The sequence below is a fragment of the Micromys minutus genome (assembly GCF_963924665.1).
Source record: "Micromys minutus genome assembly, chromosome: 8".
Lineage (NCBI taxonomy): Eukaryota > Metazoa > Chordata > Mammalia > Rodentia > Muridae > Micromys > Micromys minutus.
The window spans coordinates 29,473,618-29,498,307 of NC_137977.1; the positions used below are offsets into that span (position 1 = coordinate 29,473,618).

The 24,690-nt window shown below is 42.8% G+C and overlaps 1 protein-coding gene across 2 annotated transcripts in view; it reads right to left on the bottom strand.

Moving 5' to 3' along the window:
• Positions 1–24,690, bottom strand: part of PPP2R2B (protein phosphatase 2 regulatory subunit Bbeta) — a gene marked incomplete at both ends in the record, with an annotated part of 387,929 nt that overhangs the window by 237,857 nt on the left and 125,382 nt on the right. The window contains one exon of one of the 2 annotated variants that reach the window (XM_080920408.1): positions 12,987–13,180. The exons of the other annotated variant lie outside the window; for it this stretch is intronic. Coding sequence (XP_080776534.1) covers positions 12,987–13,180 — 194 coding nt within the window. The remainder of the gene's footprint in view (positions 1–12,986; positions 13,181–24,690) is intronic. 2 annotated transcript variants of the gene reach the window in all.

Here is a 24,690-nt window from a genome sequence, read left to right on the forward strand (position 1 = left end):
TAGTGGTTAGTAAGTACTTGCTGAATGTTCGAGAATAGATTGACAGAATGAACAGAAACTACTGTGAAAAAGGGCAACAAGCCAGAAGAGAGGATGGGTCCTTACCAAAAAAAAAAATCACTTAGTGTATTATTTGACAGCCTCCCTGTGTCTTTAAACTTTATTGGGGTAAGAGGGCGTGACCTCAACATCTCTACAGGAATCTACAAGTCTCAGCTTGTCTGCAATGAACACATGTCACTCACTCTCTTTTAAGCCTAGCAACTGCCATCTTGGGGAGGTCAGCTTTACTCCCTTGAAAAAGGGTTATCTCACTAGGACTTGTTGACTGTTTATGCTCCCTTATAGAGGGATGAGAAGAATCATGAGACCCTCACCCAGCTTCTCCCTAACACTGCTGTTGTACACAATTTTGCCTTAACTCCCTGTGGCCTAGGGGAAGGGGAGATTCAATGTATATGTAGAGGAAGCAAGACCCAGGAAAAAAGATGATCCTCTTAACAAACTCAGTAGGGGAAAGGCCCCATTCCTGCTGGGTAAGGCATTCTAGGGGAAGCCTGCAGAGGCAGTGGCAGTGTGGGCACTCACACCCCTATGAGTAACCTTTCACCTATGCTCTGTAAAGAAGCCTGATACTCATTAGTTCCCTAGAGTGAACTTTGACAGAACCATACCTCTGTTTGCCACTGGAACCTTAGGAAAGGAAGTTGATATGAGTTGTTTCTACAAACATACACACATGCACACCAAAAAGAATTTTAACAACATCATGCAAACAGTTGCTGTTCTAACTGTAGTGGGACCATCTACATTCAGATTCAGTCAAGGATCTGCATGCCCACCATGCAGTAAACTAAAAAGCTAAACTGAAATCATTGCCTTCCAGAAAGGTCTATCTTAACAGGGAAGCAATATGCAGAATCTGCCTTTCTTATGGCTGGCTGAGATTGGACCTCAGTTTCCATATCTGTGACATAGGAGGAATATCTATGCCTTATCAAATTGTGATTGTCAGATATCTTAGGATACTTAGGGAGATAAACACTTTGAAGAGAAACTGAGGGTTAGGGATAGAGCTTGTGAATACTAGGAAGTGAGGCAGTGCTCAGAGAGGCAGAGTAGTGGGACCCAGCCTAAGACATCTTAGGTAGTTTGATGATGGGTTCACGTTAAGATGACTAGACAGACAAGGAACATTAACATTCATAAGATAGGGGAAAACTGAGCAGATTAACCTTCTCAGAGGGTGAACAAAAGACAAAAGTAATGCTTTGCTTTTTTAACATGTGCCAATGTCTAGCTCAAAAAGATCTCTGTGAGGAACTCAAAGGCATCCTGCCTGTCAAATTACTGGAAAAAAGATATGGTCCTGGTTTGCACAGTGGGCTCAAACCCAAGTTCCTAAGACTTATGGGAAATTATCTGATCAGAAAATTTCCATTTCATATTGTGCCGAGGAAGCTCTCAGACTGACTAAGCATGTTGGCAGCAAAGGCACAATGTGACAATCAGAGTGCTTCTGTGTCCCCTCCCCTACCCCAGCACAAAGTTCAAGTTCCACTGAGTCCTCTGCACTGTTTTTTTCCCCTCTGGCTTTGCACAGGGACAGAAGGTGGGGATGCTACATGACATCCCATAGCCTTAGGGAGCACTCCCCACAGGAGAGCACTTCTCCATAACCAAGGCACAGTGTTAATTTTAAACTAGCATCATTGGGAAATTCCCACAAACATGTCCTCATGTCTGTGTAGGCTTAATCCCTCTCTGCCTTCAAGATGGAGGAGGGTGGTGATCTTGATAGATTTAATGATGTGAAAGGGTGATTTTAATACTATATTGACAAATCTCTATTGAAACACATTGTTCCTAGAAGATGTCTTAACATTCGTGATCCTCTGAGGAAGCCTACCGACCCTCATACTTACTTATTTACTCAAACAACTATTTGTCAATCCATCCATCCATCCATCCATCCATCCATCCACCTATCTATTCATCTATCCACCCATCTATAAAGTTATTAACTGAACTTTCAGATTTTATTAATTTTATTAATAAAACATTTTATTAATACTTCATAAAATGTTTCAACCAAAAATGGCCTTAAAGAACCTGGTATACTGACTTCAAGATTCCAAGGCAATGCCAATGCCCCAAATATCCAAATCAAATGCACCAGAACCTCCAGTTGACCTTTAATTGTAAAAACCAAAGACAGTCCAAGTGTAGACAGCTAGCAGGCTTCGAAAATGGACTCAAAACTACTCAAAGATAACAGGCATGACAATTTATTGATATATATCTAATGAATCTGATTTACATTATTTTTCATTTCCACCAAATTACAGTGTCAGTTTTTGGGGAAAAAACTAGCAAAGTTTGAAATTTTCAAAACAACGATTAAAAGAATTTCCCTTTCTCAGTTTTGCTTGAGTACAATTACACTCAACTATATATTCATTGTGTAACCAGAAAAATTAAAAACCACAGCTTTTAAAAATTTCAAATTTGTGCCCCAAGAGAGGTTAGCTCATTAAACAAGCACAGTGCTTGTCACACTGGGTCAATAATTCCTTGAAGTTACCTACTTACCAGTTTGAGAAAAATTAACATTTCTGGGTCACCAGGTTCTATATACTCATCTACAAATGATGCCCGGGAAGCATGAAAGTAATTTTATTTAACATAAGTGGACAAATGCATTCTGGGGAACAAGCTGCTCACCTGTGCACTTAATGGTTTAGTATTTGAGCCTGCTTCTGCTCAGAAAGGGTAAAAGAACCAGAGCTCCAGAAGAGATGTGTCCAAAGGGATTGGATTAAAAATCAGCAATTTCATGTTTATGACCTTTTCTTACTTTCAACCTCTATAACTTTCTTAAGATGAATGTAAAAAGCTTAAAAATCAGTGGGAATGAAAAGCTGAGGCAAACTGTAGCCAGTACAGAGGTGGCGGTCAACCACAGAGGTTGCAAAAAATTCATCAGGACAGCTATCTTAGAAGGCAAGTTATAAATACTGTCTAGAAACCTGGTTGCTTGTGTCATGTAGCTTGGAAAGATTTCACATAAGAGAAAATATGCAATTTTTATAGCTAAACCAAAAGCATGTTTTCTTAAGGAAAATTTTAAGTATGCTTCAATTTTTTTATTGTACATACTTCATACCTCTTCAACATATACTTTTAATGCTATAATTTCTTATAAATAACTTAATATGATGAAAATGTTGCATAGTATTTATATTTATAAGTATCTAGGTGTTCTATAACAGTCAGTGAGCTTTTCTTGACAAGGACCATAATATCAGAATGTATGTGCATGTGTGTGTGTGTGTGTGTGTGTGTGTGTGTGTGTGTCTGTGTTATACATCATTTTACACACTAACACAAAACTTAATTTTAAAAGTATTTAAAAATGGGTCAGGATCCTGACTTATAATAAAGCAACTCTAGGAGGTGACTCTCTGGTTTGGCTTTTCTTTTTGAGCTGTGTCCTTATTGAGAACCAGTAATTTGTTCCCAAATCTCTTGATTTCTATTTCAGCAAATATCAGGTTAAATGGGAAAAAAAAGACTGATGTAAAGAAGAAGAAAATGCTTTTTTTTAAATGAATGTAAGTTAAATGTTTTCAAAACATGACAAAGAACCATAAAGTTAAATGTAGTAGACAACCATCAACACTGGTAGTGAAAATTGCTCATGAGGTACCATGTACCAGATCAAGCTCAAGTCAATAAAAGTACCCATGGTCTTGGCCATAATGTGTCTGGGATGTGCAAGGAAATATAGCCCCAGACATGAGATTCATGCAAATCTGTGTTATAGTTTTCACTGAAATTAGGGAATGCTCTTCTTTAAAGTGAGTGCTTACTATCACTGGTGATGCTTTGGAATTTTCTCAATTCTGCGTCACAATTCTTTTGTATGTCTGATATATATATATATATCTTGCCATGTTTGTTATAATTAGAAAAGGCTTGGCAAAGACAAAATCAAAGAGCCACCCAGGTCACCTCTTGACAATACAGAGGTAGACATGGTAGCTACAGTCTGACAGGTGTAGTTAACTACATATGTAGAAGAACAGAGTGTCATCTGCTCAAATAGATGGGAAGATATTTTGAAACAAGGATAAGGAAGCTTCAGCAGACCCCATCTCTCTCTCTTTCTCTCTCTCTCTCTCTCTCTCTCTCTCTCTCTCTCTCTCTCTCTCTCTCACACACACACACACACACACAGAGAGAGAGAGAGAGACAGAGAGACAGAGAGACAGAGAGACAGAGAAACAGAGACAGAGAGAGAACCCTGCACTATTTATTCTTGGCAACATATAGTTAGTTTAGTTTTGAATTAGGGGATATTGCTCTCTACGTTGTGACTGTAGAGGATGTATATTGTGGCCTCACTGGTTTCTGAACAGTCACAAAGGATTTATAGCCCTCCACGGAGTCTTTGATGCAGAGAAGAGAGTCTATTGTGCCTGTCAGATCCTATCAAGGGAAGTTCAGCCTCCCTGATTGGCACCTGCTCTTTCCTGTCAGTGATGCAAGGTGAGCAGCACCCTGCTCACCAGATGGTCGTTTGTCCCTCCAGCCACCTTTGCTGCATCCTGGATTCACTCTAGCCTAGGGCTGTCTCTAGCACCCATCCTGCAAGGCAGTTCCTGCCAACAACTTTGCCAAATGGGTCCTCTCAAAGTCATAGGCTGCCCAGACAGACTGGCTCCTCCATCTGCAGCAGCTTTTGGCAAAGAGACATTTCCCTTTCTGGCTCTACCTCCTAGCTGCATCAGAGCCTTCTTGCCAGGAGAATCATCTGGCTCCTCAGGAAGCACAGCCAGACCTGGAATTCTGGAGCCATTTAGAACTTATGCCCGTGTCCCCTCTCCCACTCCCTGATCATGGTGTCTGAACCTACCCAAACAATCATGAATGCAGACGGAGATTCAATGCAGACATTTACAGCTAATAAAACTACAGATTGTTTTCCCCTCCCCCACCTATAACAGCATCATTAGCAGATTAGAAAACGGAAGCTCAGAGACCAAAAGTGACTAATGACTGTGGCCAGCGTGGGAATCCTACCCAGGGCTTCTGGTGTACATCCCATACCAGTGAATTGCCTTTCAACTTTTTTTTTCTCATTTACCTTTCAAATTCCTGATAAAAACAGGACCCTTTGCTCTGGTGTTGAATAAAAAGAGTATTTTGGAAAACTGTGTCAGCATCATGCCTTCAGTTGTCAGAGTCATGGTTCATCCACTGAGAAGAGGTGGTTGAGATTTCGTCGGGCATCTGGAACCGGGCAGACTTGGATGTGATTTGTACTGCATCTATTGTAGTGGAACCACAATCAGCTTCGGGTAAGAGGAATAACAACCTAGGAAACTGTGAGGATGACGGGAAGGTACTCTAGAGGCTCCCTGCCCATGGCATACAGGAAACCTTCTCTAATTACCCACAGTCGTTCTTGTTTATAGATTCTCAGGTCCAAGCATATTTTAGAAACAGTACTACATATGTGGTAGTGGTGTAGCTGCTGCTCCCCTTTTTCTGGTCCTTATGGTTAATTGTTTAATCAAAGGGTTACACAGAAAATAAATGGAGGGGAAGTCAGAGATGTCTTTTACCATCCTGCTAACAAATAGAAGCCAGCATCTAGCTCACCTTTAAAGGCAATAAAACCAGAAAAGAGAATGTCTACTCAAAAACACATTTATATGTTTACAGGTGATCACTGTGATTGTATCTGGAATATAAAAACAGAAGTAGCCTTCCATCCACTCACAAAGGAACTTTTAAGTAAACTCTGGGTACAGCCATAACGTCTCCATGCACAGCCAATTCGGAAGCACAGGCAAAAAAGAGTTCTGACATGGAAAAGAGCCTGGTGACTATAAAGCCCGCCAGACAAAACAACATACAAATAAAACAGGCGAGGTATACTCATTTCAGTGAGCAGCCCCATGAGGCACACACCACATAAAAGTTTTGAGCTTTCTCTGGTCCAAACCTGCCCACCTCCAAACCCCACACACCCTCCTTTATTCTTTGCAGTTGTCATGTGTCATTAAGGTTTCTTCTGACAGTTTGACTCCCCCTCCCCATTGCCTAGTAAGGCTCATTCATTCCCCAAAGAAGCCTGTGGATGCAAAATAATTTTCTATGGATTTCACATATGTCTAGAATGGTCTCATTCTTAATTCTTTCCTTAGTAAACTTGGAGCCAAAGAAACTGAGGGTTCCTGGGTTATTAATGACAAAACTCCTAGTGACCTTGTAGAACTACTTTGTGTTTTCAAATGGAGAGCTGAGTTAGTGCTCCAAGCTAGATTTTTTTTTTTTTTTTTTTTTTTTTGAGTCCTATTGGAAAGGCAAGAAGGAAATTGGAGAGAGGATGACAAGTCAATTGGAACTTGTCTTCTTCTCGTGGAGGTTAAAGGAATGGGCTGTAGAGTATCTTTGGCCTCAGGTACCATCATTTGTGTTCAAACAGATATCCCAAACAACATATCTGCCACTCTTTCACTGTGATCCAGACTGATAGCAGTTGTCACTGGTCTTTGCAGATCAGTACCTAGAGTATTCATTAGAATTGCCTAAGCTTAGCTCAGAAACTCACCACACTGTTAATGTCTTAGAGTGGGAGTTTAAGACACTGAAATCTCTGTTTATAAAACTCTGGCTAGTTCTCATATCTCAGCTGCTTGGTTCCATAAATATTTCCTTCTTTTTTATATTAGAGAGTGGAATTAATCTACAGGAGTATGTCAACTATGGGCTCGGCACTGGGTGAGGGAATTTCGTTCCCTTTCAGTGAGAAGATAAAGAAGGCCCAGAAATGTGGTATGCTCTGTTGGAAAAGGGTTGATCTAGTGAACCCAGAAGCAGTGACTGAACATCAAGTGGTATCTACCAATAGGTTAAACTCAGTTTGAATTTCCTCCCCCCAAATCCTGTTAAGAAGCAGGGTAGCTGGACATAAAGCTGTTGTCACAGGCTTGGAATATGTGTGCTTGCAATACAAATGTATTTTCTGTATGAGTTTGTTTGGCTCTTTGTATCATGAAATTTATCATTCTGAAGTGAGGCTAAAGCTTGATTAATGCAACCGCAGTTCCAGTTTTCACAAGGAGATTAGACTAGTAAACACAAGAAACACCTTGGAAAAATGCCTAGATTATAGTCTGTATGCAAGACACCTTCTTGCAGCTTGGTGTCTAAATTGAACCCTTCGTTTCTTCTTCACTGCAAATGCCAGAGTCTAGGGATGTCAGTCTATAGCTGTGCTCTTTTCACTGAGCATTATCAATATTTTGACAGAACAGGTGTAATAATATTCACCCTGGGTTCACTGCTATATTTCTGACCAGCACTCATAAATGGCTTGAGTTTGCCCCTTGGGACCTGCTTGCTAATAATGAAAACTTGCTGGTAATTTCAATGCACTCTGGTTATTATGTTGAGTTGCAGAACATTTCCTGTCCCCAGAAAGGTCATTTACAATAGCATAAGGCATAACAGCTTCTTCCCACCTTCCATCCCAGGTTTTTCTGAGAGCTCACACACTCATCCATATGCATTGGAAGTACCAGGCCCATCTTCCATTTGCATACAAATACCAAAGCAATTGAAGGAACTCAAGGCAGCTCTCAGTCTGGTCTGGGACATCACATCTTTTTATTTGTCTAGTGCCTTTTCTATATCTTCATCTTAGAAGCCATCGTTATACACCTGCCCAGATTTATCCACTATAGCATCTCTTCTGGGGCTTACAGGGGGTAGAGGTTGGTGTTTCTTGATGCTGCAGCATTTCCCTGGGATCTCAGCTTTAACGATGTCCAAACTCAACACACTGGAGACTGGATCCTTTTCATTTTACCACCTAGCTTACACCATGACCATGTGCTGCTGTCTGGAAGCATTTGGTATTTGGGTAATTATTCCAATATGAAGTGCATTTTGCTCTAATTCCTTGATTTTAAATAGTATCAATTTCTTTCTACACACCACCTCAAATTCTGCCCTGAAGTAAACTTCTCATAGGTGACTTATCTATTCACATGGTTTCAAATAATTTTAATATGCACTTGCTACCTAATATAATTTAAATATTATGTCTAGGTCTTTCTTCTGAATATCAGAAATAGATATCTGCTTGCTACAGAGGAGTGGTTCTCAACCTGTGGGGCTTGACTCCTATGGGAGGTCACATATCATATCCTGCATATTAGATATTTACTTTATAATTCACAACAGTAGCAAAATTGCAGTTTTGAATAGCAATGAAAATAATTTTATGATGGGGGGGGTCATCATAGCATGAAAAAGCTCATTAAGAGGTTACAGCATTAGGAATGTTCAGAACCTCTGCTTTAACGTCCCAATGTAAAACTCCATTCGTCCTGGTCCCCTTAACACTTATCAACTTTTGAAGTCAGTCAGTTTCCTGTTTTGTTTTTGTTTTTGCATGGGAGTTGTCTTCAGCACCAGCTACTACATTCACATCCAGACTATCTTATCTAGTAAATCTGATGCAGTCTTTCCTTATAATGCATCTCCAATCCATCGGACTTTCCATGTATACTGCAGCCTCCACCCTGGTATAAATGTCCCCTCCTTATCTCTCAGCTTTCCTTTCTATTCAGCTCATACTCAGCCTCCTGACCCCACCCCTTATAGCAGCCAGACTGAGCTCTAGACAACACAAAACTGATACTTCTCCTCTGTGGAAATCCTTTGATGGTTTCTCATCCATCCTTGGACAAAGTCCAAATTCCTTTTGAGCAATGAGGTTCAATGTGATCTGGCCCCTGAATATCTCTTCAATCTCTTCTCACCCAACATCTTATTACAGGAAATGAACAAAACTGCTTGACAGCGACTATCTGTGGGCCCACTTGGGTTTTATCATTAATGCTTTATAGACACTTGATCATTTTGCTATCCATTTAGCCACTCCCCTCTTCTTCCATTGATTGTTCTTGGTTTTGGTGTATTCCCAATTAACTACAGACTCCACCCTCATTTTTAAAATACTCTTCTCATACCGTCTAGCTATAGTCATGTCTCCATTCCTTGACTTTGCCAGGTGATATTGCATCTCTGGGTTCCTGTACCCATCCCCACTTCTGCTTAAAACACCTTCAGCTCTTGGTAAGGTAGATCTCACCATTGAGTTCTCAACTGAAACTGCCAAATGATTACTTATCCTTGGGTCCCAATCTAGATTAGAGCCATGTTCCACCACATATGTGCCCTGCATTTTGACTTGCTAAGTTAATTATCCCTGATAGACTGGGCACCTTATGAAGTCAGAGGCAATATATATATTTAAACACTATTGTTCACATCTGCAGAAATCCAAGTGATATTTCTAAAAAGACTAAAGGCACAATACGTCAATCACTGGAAAGAACTACATTCAACAGTTAACCCATGTCTTTTTCTTTTTTTTAAATGATACGTAAAAAGGACAGTTTTTCTTAAGGCTTCTGAGGTTAAGATGGAGCCTATCGATGCCAAGATATAACTAGCAATTAACCATCAATTAAGAAAATTGCTAAATGACAAGTTTTCTGGCTAGAAGACCAACCACGAGAAGAGTAGTGGCTTTTGCCATATCCCTAATAACCCTTTGTCTTAAAATCAACCCAAATCAATATACAGCCTAAAGCAAGAGAGCGCGTGTGATATGCGAACACAGTTGAATACCTACAGTTACAGTGGATTGGGGCTGATTTGTGGTAGGCAATATCCTGAGTGCCTTGTCTGTATCGAATAATTTTTCCTGTGGCATAGGTTCTAACGTGAGTCCCATTTTACAGCCAAGAAGACTGAGGAGAGTAACATTAGTTTATGACATCCTGTTTATGGCACTATTCTGTGAAACCATTTGGAAGTACAATATTAATGTAGAACGCCCAAAGACTGCTGTAATGAAGACAGTCATGTGGATTACTCTAGGAGATGCCTAAGATGCAGGAAGAAATTCACATTTAGATCTGAGAGCTCCATCCAATGAACCTTTGGGTAGAGAACCTCGAGCCCCACCTCCATCAAGCCAGCAGTTGGCTTTACACTTGTCACCCCAAACTCCATCCTTACTTATTCATCACCTATGCGCACATTTAGAAATTACTTCTGGAAAGAATTCTCCTCCAGACAGATGCCCAGCTCATACACCTAGGAAACCACTGTCCTCTTTCTGATCATAGAAGGCTGCACACAGAGTTTTCTAGAAAAAAAAAAAAAGCACACAGGCTTCAGTCACAGTTTCTAGCTCCAAGATTAGATGTCCCTAAAGGGATAACCCTGTAACTAATCTCTAGGTCTCAGGGTCTTCGGTTAGTGTCCCACTCTGGTACCTGTAAATGGCCATAGAAACTCAGAGAAGAGCTTGGAGTAGAAGTTGCCTGATGAAAGGAAAAGACAGAAGGTAGGAAAAGGCAGGAGAGCAGTGACTGTGATTGCTCACATCAAGGGAGGGTGAGGAGAGGGAGGGAGGGGAAAGAGAGTTCACAGCATTTACACTGCTCTTAGCTAGGAAAACCTGCCTGCAGCTACCACTTACAATGCAAATTGAGTTTAAAGTCCTTCACAGTAACTACACCCCAAACTCCTTTCAGCTTTAAATAGAATTCTGCAGTGTAGAATGATCAGAGCCAAGGGGGAAACATCAGAGAAATCATAAGCAGAAAGAAGAGTTTAGGGGAAGATGTTTGCTGTGTTTGAGCTGGTAGAATTGTAAAGGTGGAGGGATGAGAAAGAGATCAGGAAAGTCTCTTAAAGGACCCAGAAGGCAATCCATCAGTAAGTGAGTTTAAATTGTCAAGAAATAACAACAACAGCAACAACAAACCCCAAACTTTTGGGAAAAAGAATTCTGTCCAATTGGATCTGGAGTTCTCCCTGGGCAGGCTGGTTCATCAAAAGGGGTGGGAAGGTTCTTTTCATCCTGTCTGGCTCAACTGAATGGATACTCCATGAAATGCATAGACCAAGACTATTAGAGAGCTTGCTTTGTCAAGCTTCTGCTCCATTTCCCCCTCTTCCCATGACTTTACCAGGACCAGACACAGGGGTGAAGTAGATTGATTCATACATATCAGAAAAGATTAAAAGCTTTTGGCTAAAAACACATGCTTCATTGTTAAATATTTCACCCAGAATAGGAATTTATAAAAATGCAATTAAATAGGTACAAAGGTAGTATCCAGGTCATTGGAAATAATAAAGGATGCCATCTTAAACTTCTTCCTTCTGACAATGGCATTCCTATACACCTGGCTTCAATTTAGTCACCTTCTTGGTTTGTTAGGTTTTCCCTTGCTTGCATAATGTAGCAGGAGAAAACAAGAGGGCAGCCTTCGTTCTTTGTAGTCACAAATACAGAGCTCCTTACCCACCACAAAGCTAGCAGATTCAAGGCTGACCTCTCTGGTGGACAGCATGCCTAGATGTCATTGCTACCTGGTCATGCTCAGTCACAAAGCACAGAGACTTAAAATCACACCACTCACACCACTGCTGTGGGAATATTTTTAAGAATCATCAAGATTGGTTCATTTATCAGGGGGCAGAGATGGGTGGTCCATCTTTAAAAAAAAAAAAAATCTTCAAGGCAAGATTTCAGAGCTTACAGTGTATTTGTGTACCATAGACATGTTGGGCTGGTGGTCCCCAGACATGGTGATGAATGGCAAAAGTATTATCAAAAGCACTTGGAATTCTTCTGTCTAAAATTTCCAGAGATCTTTGCAGAGGGTGCCACCATTACCCCCTCCCCCATATATGAGTCTTTTTCTTTCCCTCAGAGCTGGCATGTTTACTTGATCCATTGTATTCTTCGGTTGTGATTACATATTACAGGAATTTTATCATTCTAGAAGAAGAATCACAGGTTAATGTGCCGGCTGCATTTTCTGTAAGCACTTTAGTACGGGTTCTCACATGGACATAGCCATAGGGCAATACACTTCAGGGCCGAAAATCAACACCCACAGGTAGAAAAGGAAGCTCAAATGCAAAAGTTCTGTCATTCAAATAAAACTAAAACACCCTTGACTCAGTTCCTACACAAAGGGCAGGATGCAGTCCACCTGCTGACTTTCCCTGACTGCCTGCCTAGCATTTAGGCTGATGTCAGAGAGAGCTGGCTGAAAGGAGAGCCAGCGAGGGAGAGAGTGAGCGAACACAATTTCACCTCTTGGCAAAGCTCAGCTTGCTGAACCCTCCTGCTTTCTCCTGGCTGTTGATTCAGCAGAAAGTACTGCTGCAGAATTCATAATGGTGATTTTTAAAGGCCCCACGGATCCAGTTCCCGTTGCTCGCCCCACGTGTCAGCCTCGTTCGCTCGCCGCGAATCATGATTCCCCCAGCCACCTTTGAAAAATTTCTGGCTAACGTACTTTCAAGGGGAGAGGGCTCCCCCACTCTGGCTAAAAGGCCTTGGGGGGTGGGTGGTTTGATTGTCTGAGCAGGTAAACCAGCGAGCTGGAGAAATGAATGGGCAAGAAATGAAGCTGTACTCTTACTGCAGTCACCGAGAGCCACAACATCACTGTACCCAGAGAGGGGTGGACCAAGATGTCACTGAGCCCCTCCCTTCTCATCTCAGTCCAAGATTCTTGTAAGCGTCTTGGGACAAGAAGGTGTCATCTGCTTCCTTGGGATCATCTGTCTGCCTGGGAGCCGCGCCCTGAAAAGCCGCATCCCTAAAGGCCATTTTAACTCCCGGGGGCACCTGGTCCACCTGCTGCTGAACGTGGGGCTCCAGCCCTCCAGGAGCCGGAGCCTGGACGGATGTGCCTTACCCCTAACCCCTCTAGCGGCTTGGATGAGAACCTAGCCTGAGCCCCCGCCCAGTGCTCCAGCCCCAGAGCCCGGAGGAGTCTCTGCCACTAGGCACTTGGCCACTGATGAAGCACAGCTATCCGCAACTTGCACCCGACCCCAGCGGCGGAATGCGGCCGAGCTGGCATTACCTTCGGTTGCATAGCTGTGGTCGCGCAGGAAACTGTTGTTGATTTTGCGGGTATCAATGTCCTCCTCCATTGACAGCAGGCTTACTTGCGTGGGAACCAGAAGCCGGCAGACAAGTATCCATGATCCCACCCCGCAGCCAGTCTCACAGGAGAGGGGGGCAGGGGAGCCAGTGGGACTGCACCATGGTCCGAGCCTGAGGAGACGGGGAGGCGGAGAGAGAAGAAAATAAAAAGCCAGCAATGGAGCTGTCACCTCCTCCACTCGGTTCTCCGCGGATGCGGTGGCTCCTCCCGCACGGTGCGCTCACTTCAGCTCCAATTCCCAGCGAGGATGCTGCGCCTGCCTCCTCTGCCTCCGGTTACCAGAAAGCTGTGTCCCCCACGAGGGGTCTGGTCCAGCCCGCCCGCCTAGGAGACGTTCCCAAGTAGGGCTGGGGGATGCCCAACAGGTTCCCCTTGGCAGGCAGCGGCTTCAAAATGCAAAAAATAAGAGCCCTCCTCCCCCTGGGAGAGCGGGCAGCCGCGACAAAATGGTGCCTTTCCAGACCCACACTGCGGTGGCGAGATGGCAGGGGCAGAATTCAGGCTTGCCTTGCTGAGATGAGGGTGCTGGTCCCACGGGAGGGCGGCTCCCGCAGGCGGGGGCTAGGGAAGCTGGCGGGGAGCTAGGCAGGGCGCTGCGGCCGGCGCCAGCGCTCTCACCCTCACACCCACAGGGGCGCACTCGCAGCTGCTGCTGGTGCTGCTGCTCCTGCTGCAGGAGGCTGGAGGCGGCTGGTGCATTAAAGGCGAGGCTCCTCCCAACCGCGTCAGCAGCCCCAGGACTCTTCCCCAGCAGCAGTGGGAGTCCAGGCAGAGGCTGCGTCTGCTCTCTGCTGCAGAGGGGTGCAAGTGGCAGCCAAGGACACCTGGACAGCGAATGGTAGTTTGCAGGTTCACTGAAAAAAAGGCGTGGATGAGCTGTTCCAATCTCTACCCTCTGGTGCCATACAACCAAGGGCAGGGGCTGGCTTGTGCTCAGAGGCTCTTAGCTCACTCGGCTGCTCCTGATACCTGCCTGCACTTCATTCAGGACAGTATTTAGAAGTAGGTTCCTTTGGGTAGAAGTCCGCATCTAGGTCTCTTTTGTTAACCGGATATGATGTAGACTGCCCCTTGTTGAAGTTCAAGGGTGAGGTCAGGAGCTCCAAGCCTGGAGAGAGCTAGAAGAGGAGCTTATTCAAAACTTAACCCTCCAAGCTTGGACTAGAGCGCAGAGCAGGGGCCAGAACTTTGAGAATGCCATTATGTCCGGTTCTTTTCCAAACAGGCTATCATCGAACTGTGAGAAGCTGGTTTCAGAAACGCATCAGTGTCTACAGGCAGAGACATATCTACACAGCACCGGGCTGAGTTATGGGTCAATATGTTCAGCCTGAAGAATCCTACTCAGAGCACCTTCTGTGTGCCCTCATCATAAGCCCATCAATGCAGAAGGGTCGCTGGGACCAAGGGTGACCACCACGATCCAGACAGATTTAAGAGCACTAAAATGGTACAGAAGGGAGGAACCCCGACTTCTCACTTCAACTCGGGGGAAAGGCAGGGCCCACTTTCCAGTCCACATTTCCCCAAATTGCAAACACATTTGAAAGAATAGGATATCGCCCCTGTTGTGAATCACAAAATAATTTAATGGCGCAGTCCAAAACCACTAGTCAAGCAATTTGGAGAACTTTCCTCACGAAGTAGTTCATTTCTATGGGTGCCACTGTAGGAAGAGACATCAGCAAATGTCTTGCTCAGTTAAGCTCCATGAGTTTAGCCAGATGGGCCCCGAGGGACCCGTGAGTTAATTATATACATACAATGAATGCTTCAGCTAACACAATTTAGAAAGAATTTGAAGTTCCAAAAAGGGGGGGGGGGGTGTCCTTAACTGAGGCTGGAATTGCCACTAGGTTTCTAAGAAGAAGAAGAAGAAGAAAGTTTCTGATGGGTGGAAAATAGTATTGTTTCCAAGTCCAAAAAGTAACTGCATCCCTTTGGGGGAAAGACAGGGCAGAAATGTTTCCCTATAATCAGGAGTTGAAAGGTGAGCTCTACTTTCACGTGGCAGTTAAGCCCTACATTATTGTTTGATTTTTTTTTTTTCAAAGGCCATGTGTGAAATTTGAGTAGCAGAAGAGATGTGGTGCAAGCTGCTTTGGTTGTCCTAGTGACATCTTCCACGTGGAGCTGGGCGCCTTCAGGAGGTTTTAGGGTCCAGTAGTTCTTTCAGAATCTCTCAGAGATCAGCATAGGGTAAGAAGGGCCCAGAAGGGAAAGGTAAGTTCATCTCTCTGTGCATCATGGCTGAGGTGTCTTGCCTTCAGTTGAAATGATTCTTGGCTCTGGCCGCAGGGTTTAGAACACACTGGAGAATTCATCCCTTGTCTTTACACAACATGGCATGGATTGGCAGAGAGAGGTATAGCGGAGAAAATGGACTCAGGCTTATTGGCCAGACTGGGCTTGAAGCGTATTCCATAGTAATCCATGGGAAACATAACCTCTCTCCAGCCTCTAAGTTCATCGAATTATTCTTTTGTTATTTTCTGCGATATTCTGCCTTCATTTGCTCATCAATACATAAGACACAAGGAACAAGGAGGCAAATGGGAAAGATTTCCATTTCTACACCGGAAGCCTCAACTAATTCTTTATTTTCACAACTACATTTGTGTTCTTCATGATTCTTTAAATTCCAGTATTTTATTATTTATTATTGTGAAATATTTTTATCATGTACCCAATATCAGGTGCCTGCCACTTAGAAGATGTTTGCTTATATTGATTGAATTATACTACGCATTGAACAAATGAGTAAATTTCACATATGCTAGGATTGGAGTAAATGCTGGAAATACAGAGAACGTGAAACAGTTCTTCCACAAAAGAGTGTGTGAACTTCGAGCTACTACAATACTAGAATCAAGCCAGTTATGGTGAATAGAAGAAGAAGGAGCCTAAATTCAGTCAGTATGGGCTAGACCTTTAAAGGGGGATGGAAGGATAGCTCATCATATAAAGGTGCCGACAGCCAAGCCTGGTAACCTGAATTGGTTCCCCAGAACTCACATAGCAGAAAGAAAAAACTTGACTCCTGCAAGTTGTCCTTTGACCTTTACATGCATGCTGACACACACACACACACACACACACACACACACACAATTTAATAAAAATTTAAATCAACAGACTATAGCATAACATCAAATATCAGATGATTTTCATCTACCTATTACTGCGTCCTTGGCAGGTTACAAAAATCTCACTAAGCCATATATTGGCTTACCTATAAACCAGGGAGAAAATAATATCTATTTCATAAAGTCACTGAGAAAATAAAATAATACAGAAAAAAATGCCTGCTATTAGTTAGAAATTTCTTTCTTTCTTTCTTTCTTTCTTTCTTTCTTTCTTTCTTCCTTTCTTTCTCTCTTTCTTTCTTTTTGCCATTGTTACTGCTAATTTGATTTTTAACAAATACACATGTCAGATACTAATGTAGGACCAAGGTTTCACACATCAATCCATGAGACAGATAGTTGGTTTCTATCAACATGGACTTCAATGTCTAATTTACAATTTAAATAGAAGGGGTTACATGCTCCAAAGAAGGCAGCAGAGGGCACTCTGAAAGGCTGATCTAATTCAGCCATGTGTCTACACATACAAACATACAGCCTTTTTAAGTTACCCCATTCAGCATGGTAGCATGTGGATTTATTATTATTATTTTTTAATCTCAATCTTGTTCTTGGTCCTCTTTTCCAATACAATTCTCCCCTACTTACTTGGCCATCCTGTGCTTCTGACACTTACTGAGATCTTTGAGCTCAACTCATCCAATTAGTACATTAAACAACTACAATTTTATCAAAACCCCTTGATACCTTTTAGTCTAGAGAGCTTGAAGGCATGCTTTGGGTGTCAGGCAGTCCTGGTTTGTATCCCAGCTCAGGCATTTATGAATTCCTTGAGGGCTGACAGGTAGTTTAACATCTCTGAGCCTGCGAGAGCCCCAGAAGCCACTTCACAGGTTTGTCAGGTAGCTTCCCAGACAATATAAGGAAAGCACTTGGTCCAGACTTGGGCCAAAGTCAGACCCCATGGGATGAATAATGGTTCTCTCAACAGTGCTTCATGGAGACCTCTAAGGGAGCTAAAGAGACACACTACAAGTTAGTCATCATGGGTACGTGTGACCCAGAAGCCTGAGTTTTATAACCCCTGGCTGTCTAAATGAGCGACTTAAAACAATAGAGATACTTTAGCACCTTGTTTTTTTTAAAAAGTCTGTAAACTATAATATTCGTGCAAATAAGAAGCGAGAGAACTCTCCACTCTTGGTGCTCATTGTGGCTACAGATCTAGCCACATTTCCCCATGGAGAAATTCCATGGGTTTCTTCTCCTGGATCTCCAATCCTCATTCTCTGAGGTGGTTTATGCGTTGGCTGCCCAAAGACTGGCCTCTTGAATTTCAAGCAAGTTTGTAATTCCTTTCTGTGTATCCGGCAGCATGAATGATTCTTTCCATGGCATTTAATGCAGGGAAAGAAAACAAAGCCTCTTGCCCTCCCAGTGCCATATGAACTTTAGATGAGGGAGTCCTGTGGGCCAATGTTGTGCAGGATGCATATCTCTGTCCAGCTGTGCTTTGAGTGATAGTTGATGTCGGCGTAAAACCTGAAATATGTTCGGGGAGAGCGTTGTAGCAAAGGCCTCCTTGGTTTCCTTAAAATGGCAATATAAATCAAGTTGTTTTTTTTTTTTTTTTTTTTTTTTTTTTTTTTTTTCAGAAGCAAGAGCCTGTCTTTGAACACTTACCAGTCGGCCAATAGAAACTCACCACTTGCTGAGGTTTCTTTGTAGCCAACTCTTTGCACCTCCCTGTAATCTGTGCAAAGTTCGCTCTGATTTCCCAATACTCTACTCCCAAACAGAGTCCGTTCCAGGGCATCCCATCCTCCACAGAACTGCTACGATAATATTAAACAACTCTTAAATTCCTACCTTTAACGCAAAGATTACTCATATTCATCAGAAGAACCCTGACAAGTTCTTTGATTCCTTTCAGGCTGGATATAAAACTGTCGTGGCAGACCCTGAATGATGACTTCTAGAAGACTCGAACACCTGACAATGTAAGGAATGCTGGCCATGCTCATTCTCCGGGAATCTTTCTTTTCTCCTATCCTGGCTCCACAGATACCTTATCCTTGCTTTTCATAAACATAGGTGTGAAACAAAAATGATGACGAAAACGTTCATCAGCAGCCTCTCTTCTTGTCTACATGGGTACAGAGGTAATCGGAATAAAGGTACAGACACCCAAGCCCGGATCTGCGGGCCAGAAAGAAAACATTACCTTAACCAGTGTCTCAGTCAGCGGTTCTGGACTTAAAATAGGCTGTCTTGACGGTGGTTGTTTTAATTTCCCTAGTATGGATTAAGTGTAAGTGATGATTTCTAAAACCAGTTAAGCAAACTCTTCGGGGGCCTTGTCTAGTGCTGCTTCATTATAATTTATAAACAAGAATATGTATTAGAAAAGAACTTGTGCATCTAGAAATGTATCAAAATATCGCTTTGTAGCAATTATTCTTAGAAAAGAAGTTGTGGCGAAAACATTTAAACATGAAGCGATGTCTCTCTCTGAGCCTTATTTGAGAAATGGGACCAACGTAAGCATCCACTCACAGACCTGGTCTCTATATATTGAGCAAGTATTGAACTACGGATACAATGGTAGACACATTGAAGAGGCACCCGTGCAGTAGGCTCTGTGCAAAGGCCTTCCCCACATCCCACTGAATTCTATCTAAGCTCCCAAAGTAAGCTCTGCAATTATCTCCATTTTATGGAAGAAAGCAGAGTGAAACAAGGTAGCTGCCAAAGATGTAAGAGTCCAGCTCAGCCATATATGGCCTTTGGAGGCCATGGGCTTAATCAGTGTGCTTGGAGGCAGGCAGGGGAGGTGGGATGGAATCCCCTCAAGGTCTTTCCTAAAGCACCTGCCTCTAGATTCTGATTCACGCCTCATTATAGTCTGTCAACTGAAAGTCACAGCTGTTGGGTCAGTGAGGATATGACAAAAATCCTACTGCCATGCATCACTGTAGGACGGCAGAGGGCAGCCACACAATGTCACCGTCACTCAACACGACACAGCAATCACCCCACCTTGTACACATACTCAGAGGAATGGGAAGCACAGAAAGCTTGCATGGGACTGTTCACAGCAAGATTTTCCAGAATAACCCAGATTGACACAGCACAAATGTCCATCAAAAAATGGACTCTCCATCTCTCCCCCTCCCTCTCTTCCCCTCCCTCTCTCCCCCTCTCTCCCTCCCTCTTCCCCCCTCTCATACCCCACCCCTCTGCCCCCCAACAGTATTTAGCAACAAAAGGCAGTTGAGTACCAATACATTCTATGTCACATAGGAAACTAATAAAACTACAGATGGTAAAAGAAACCAGACAAACATCCATTTGTGTGTGTGTGTGTGTGTGTGTGTGAAATGTTAATAGGCAGATCTGTAGGCAGAAAATAAGATTATTGATTGTCAGGGGCTGTGGGAACTGCTACTGGGTTCAGGAGCTCTTTATAGGGTAGTAGAAATGTTCTAAAATTAAATTAAATTAGAGAGGTCTGTAGATAGGTAACAATGAAGATCCTGAAAGCCAATGAATACTTAGCTTTCAAGGGTTCAAAAGTTGGGTTTTAGGACATGCAATTTACAACTTAGAGCTGTTCCTAAAAGATAAATAATAAGCCATTGTCACCATTACCTGCTGTCACTGCTAGTGAGTGTGCTGTATCCTCCAGACTTACTAGCACAGAAAAAATAAGAGCATCTAATGACAAAGGCAGTTGTCAATATTCCACCATGAAGAGAGGAGAAAGCAAAAGAAACTGCACCCAGTTTTGGATAAGTACCTAAACATGTCTTTTGGCTATGTGGAGTTTTTATAAATTCCCTATACACTGATGTTTTATAAACAAAAGAAACCAACAAGGAAAAAAAAAACCTGTTACAATGAATCATTTTCTAGTAAGAGAAAAAATACATTGTTTAAAATATTTTAGAGGCAGAAATTTTGTGTAGGAAAGATCAGGTCAGTCGTTGTTGAGGGAGTCAGACAAAGCTGGTCTGAGGAGGCGCATGTGATCAGTGGGACCACTGCACTGTGCCTCAGAAAAGCCATGCAGGCCTTTGTCACCCATTCAACAAGCTGCCACATGGAAAAGTTAAGAGAGCAGAAAGCATTTGTTTTAATAGTGGTTTTAAATTTTTAGCTTTATAAAAATAAAGTTGTTTTAAATACATCATTCTAAAATACGCAGTTTCAATATGCAATCAATTTAAATGACTATGATTAATTACAAAGTTACCTTTCTGTGACACTAATTTTTGAAAACCGGTTCACATTTAGAGGTGTGTTAAAATTGGCTGTGGTTCTAGGGGTAAGTAACCTAATGTAGCAGTGTTTCCCTGACTGACAGCAGGGGTGCAGAGGAACTGTTCCCAAAATACCATTCTATTCACAACAAAGCGTTTTAACATATTTTCCCAGAAGCAAACAGTATTCTTCTAAGGAATAAAATTAGAATCTGTTGAACCTCAAAATTATTTCAATTCATACAAGCAAAATGTGAAGACATACAGTCATACCCATATTGGTATGAATATTGGGCAGAATAGACAAATTGAATGCAATTTCCATCTCTCTGTAAAACTCTCAAATTGAATGGACAGAATATCAAAAACCAAAAACCAAAAAAGGCCCTACATGTCACATTGTAACCCACATTCACTCTCTGGCCAATACCCTCTAAAAGGCCAACTATTTAGCTGAATACCTGTTTTTTGGGGTTTTGTTTTGACATTTTTATTTAACTTTTAAAGTGTGTGTGTGTGTGTGTGTGTGTGTGTGTGTGTGCTGTAGTTTTGTGCCCATAACTGCAGTGATCACAGAGGTCAGAAGAAGGCATCAGATCCCCTTGAGCTGGAGGTATAGAGCATCGTCCTGAGCCACCTGATATCCGTGCTGAGAGCTGAAAGGAGGTTCCTGGCAAGAGTAATAAAAGCTCTTTGCTGTTGAGCCCGTTAAAAGCTGAGGTTCATGACCTCTACCATAGGATACAGGCAGGAGGAAAACCAGTCCTTTAAAATGTGAATCACCCCATGTCACTTTTCTGTGCAAAGCCTTTGGTTCCTATCTATTTGGACCAGAAGCTTTTGGAGATGTTGGAAGCACTGGGCTGTGGATGTAGTTCTATTTTATCTTCCTTCCGGTAGTACCACTAAACACTCCCAATCCCCTACTGATTTGGGGGTATCCTAATTTCTCATTAAATATTACGGGGTAATACTCTTATTCCGGAACTGTGGGGCACCTGGGCCGTGCCACCAGAGGAACTGGCATAAAACTGGCAAGGTAGAATTTGGCCAAACTCCAAAACTCTTAAAACTTGAGATTTAAATTTTTCATCCTGAGACCAGCAGGAGTGGAACAAACTCCCTCCCTGTTTCCAGTGCCTGCCTCAGAGCAGGAAACCCAGTGTCCTCTAACCAGGTGGTCACAGGTCAGTCATGGAGCCCAGCACCTAGGATTCTTCCTCCATGCTAATGAGGCATCTCAGTAGCCTCAGCCTTCAGCCAATGACCTTTGCCCACTCTGGATATTCTCACCCGCTCCGCTTCCTTAACTATAGAACCCTTGGTTCATCCCCAATAAAGTATATAAGTCCACCCTGCATAAAGATAAGCCCAAGCTAAGATCATCCCCGAAAGCTATTTCATTAAAGATCACTGGAGAAGGCTTTTGCCTAAAAGAGTTGTAGCACTAAGATCCTTGGAGAAGGCCTTCCCTCCTTCTTCCCGCCCCCACGGCACTCGCTCTCAGCCAGACCAGGATCCTGCTAGCTTCAAACTCTGCTTCATCCTTCCAGTCCGGTGTGCAGTGGCACCTAGACGCCCCGAGAGGGGGAAAGCACAGGACCTGGACCCACAGCTTTTCCCCAGCCTCTGCTTCACCCTCCCGGCATGGTGTGTCTGACACTCTGGAGAGAAAAGTGGACTGTGGACTCCACCCGTTCCTGACTTCACCCAGTCTGCTCTGAGATGGTTTAATGGCGGCGACCTCCGGACACCCTGAGAAGAGAGGTGGAACCCCAAACCACACAGAACCTCTGCATCTGCTTTCCTTTCTGAACGCCGGACCATCCCATCGACAGACTCTAGCATAGCTCAGCAGTTTGCTTCTTTGAAGATTAAAGCTCTACCGACGTGGCACAATCTTTTTGTTTGTCTTTGGCTACTATGCAAGGAGAAAATGATTTTCAGGACATTAGGAATGCTGTGTTTCTTATACTTAGCACCTAGAATAGTGCCCCGGACGGTTAGTTACTCTAAGGCAGTGGTTCTCAACCTGTGGGTAGTGGCATCCTGCATTTCAGATATTTACATTACAATTCATGGCAGTAGAAAACTGCAGTTATGAAGTAGCAACAAAATAATTTTATGGCTGGGGAAACTGTGTTAAAAGGTCACAATATTAGGAAGGTTGAGAACCACTGCTCTAAGGTATCTTTTGCTTTGAGTATGGGTCTCATGTAGCTCAGACTGGCCTCAAACTCACTATATACCTGAGGGTACCCATGACTCTCTGATCCTTCAGCCCCCACCTTCCCAGTGCTGGGATATACCCATGTGTTACCATGGTTAGTTTACATAATCCTGGGGATGTAACCATAGGTCTTACAAATGCTAGGCAAGCAAACTACCAATGACAATTGAACTACACCCCTACCCTTCTGAGGCACTCAGCATTTGCCTTAGCCCCAACAGTAACCTGGTCCCCTTTGGCCTTCTTGGATGTCAGCTATGTTATCTGTGTAGTTGGCATGTGCTTTAGGTTGGGTAACAGCCCTAGGGCACCTTAGGGTTGTACTAGCCACAGAAAAGTGACTACTTGATTGGGACTGGGTCACATGATTTTTCATCCACCTAAGTACTGAGTCCAGTTGGTTAATAACTGTCTCATTACTAACTTTGCCATGCCTATGGACCCGGTACAGTGGTACTCCAATGCTAAGTGTGAACACCAGGCTTACAAAAGCTCTGGTGGCTGATCCTACCCTATGTAGCTGGTGATATTAATGACAAGAAGGCAATGCATACACTGAAAACAGGGAAAGCTTTGTCTGAGACAATTCTTCCTTCATTGATCGTAACATGTTTGTCTCTGTCATGAGCCATAACCAGGAGTATGACAGTGTCCAATGAGTTTTGCTAATTCCCCTGACAAACCATTGATACTGGGATTTAATTAGGTACCTCTTCTATGTGGTTAGTGCCAGGAGTTAGGATAATCTTGAGAACAATGCTTTCAAATCTCACAGCTTGCCCAATTCCGGGTAGTGTGAAATATTTCTTTGACAAGGCTCAAGTTGAAAGGTGGGTTTACAGATCGTTAGGTCTGTATTATCATCCTTTTGCTGAGGGGAAAAATGAGTCATGGAGAAAGATAGAGACCTGTCCAGGTTACCAGCAGCATGAATAACACAGCTGACATCCAAGAAGCCCAAAGGGACCAGGTTGCTGTTGGGGCTAAGGCAAATACTTTCACTACTAAACATTGTATGTTTATTGTTCATTACTTTCTGTCTTGATTCATATTTATTCTTTTGTAGCAAACACTCTTGGATGAGTTAGAAGGCATGGGATATATGTGGGCTATAGGGGTTCCCATGCTCCAGCCCCAGGATGTCTGATAACTTTCATTTGGGGATACATATCTTTTTTCTTCAGAGGGTTAGCAAAGCTATTGAAAGCAGGTTGTATCTAATGTGTATGTGTGTGTGTGTGTGTGTGTGTGTGTATGTGTGCAATATGTACTTGTGTATCACAACAATTAAACAAAAAAGGACATGGGTTTGGGAGAACGAGGAAGCATGGGAAGACTTGGAAGGAGGAAAATGAAGAAGGAAATGATGCAATTACATTTTAATTAATTTCATTCCCATTATAACCCTGGACGTCAGTAGCCACAGTCCTAAACAAAAGTACAAAGTAACTGCTTCATCTTGCTTATCCTTCTGCCTTGTCAAGGACAGTAGAAGGAGTTGTAGAAGAACAATATCAATTCTCCTAATAAACAGAGAGGTCTGAAGAGGAAGTCTTTCTGTTTACTGAGAACCAGCTCCACACACTTCTCACATCTCAGTATCCTGCTACTTTCTGTCTTAAGTAGGAAACTGCAAACCACAGGCAACTTTAGAATCCATAGAATAGAACACATAGCAAATTCTGCCCATCATGTCAGGAACATGGTGAAGACCTCAACAAGCAGGATTGTCCTAGATGTGAGGATACTGGTGTGGGAAGTTATAGAAGACAGAATTCAAGAGCTATGTGGACCTTGAACTTGTAAGCAAGGTTGTGTCTATTTTTAAGCTCAATAAATATTTATGGAATAAATACAGAAGGAAAATAATCATATTAAACATCCCTCAAATAAAGACCTTGCAATTTCCATTTGGTACCACAAGGACTGAACAGAAGATCAAGACTGAAGCTTATGAATTTACATCTGAAAAGCAACCCAGGCCCTGAGCAATGACTTTAACATTTTGGGATCAGAGACCGTTTTGAGAATTGAATGAAAGA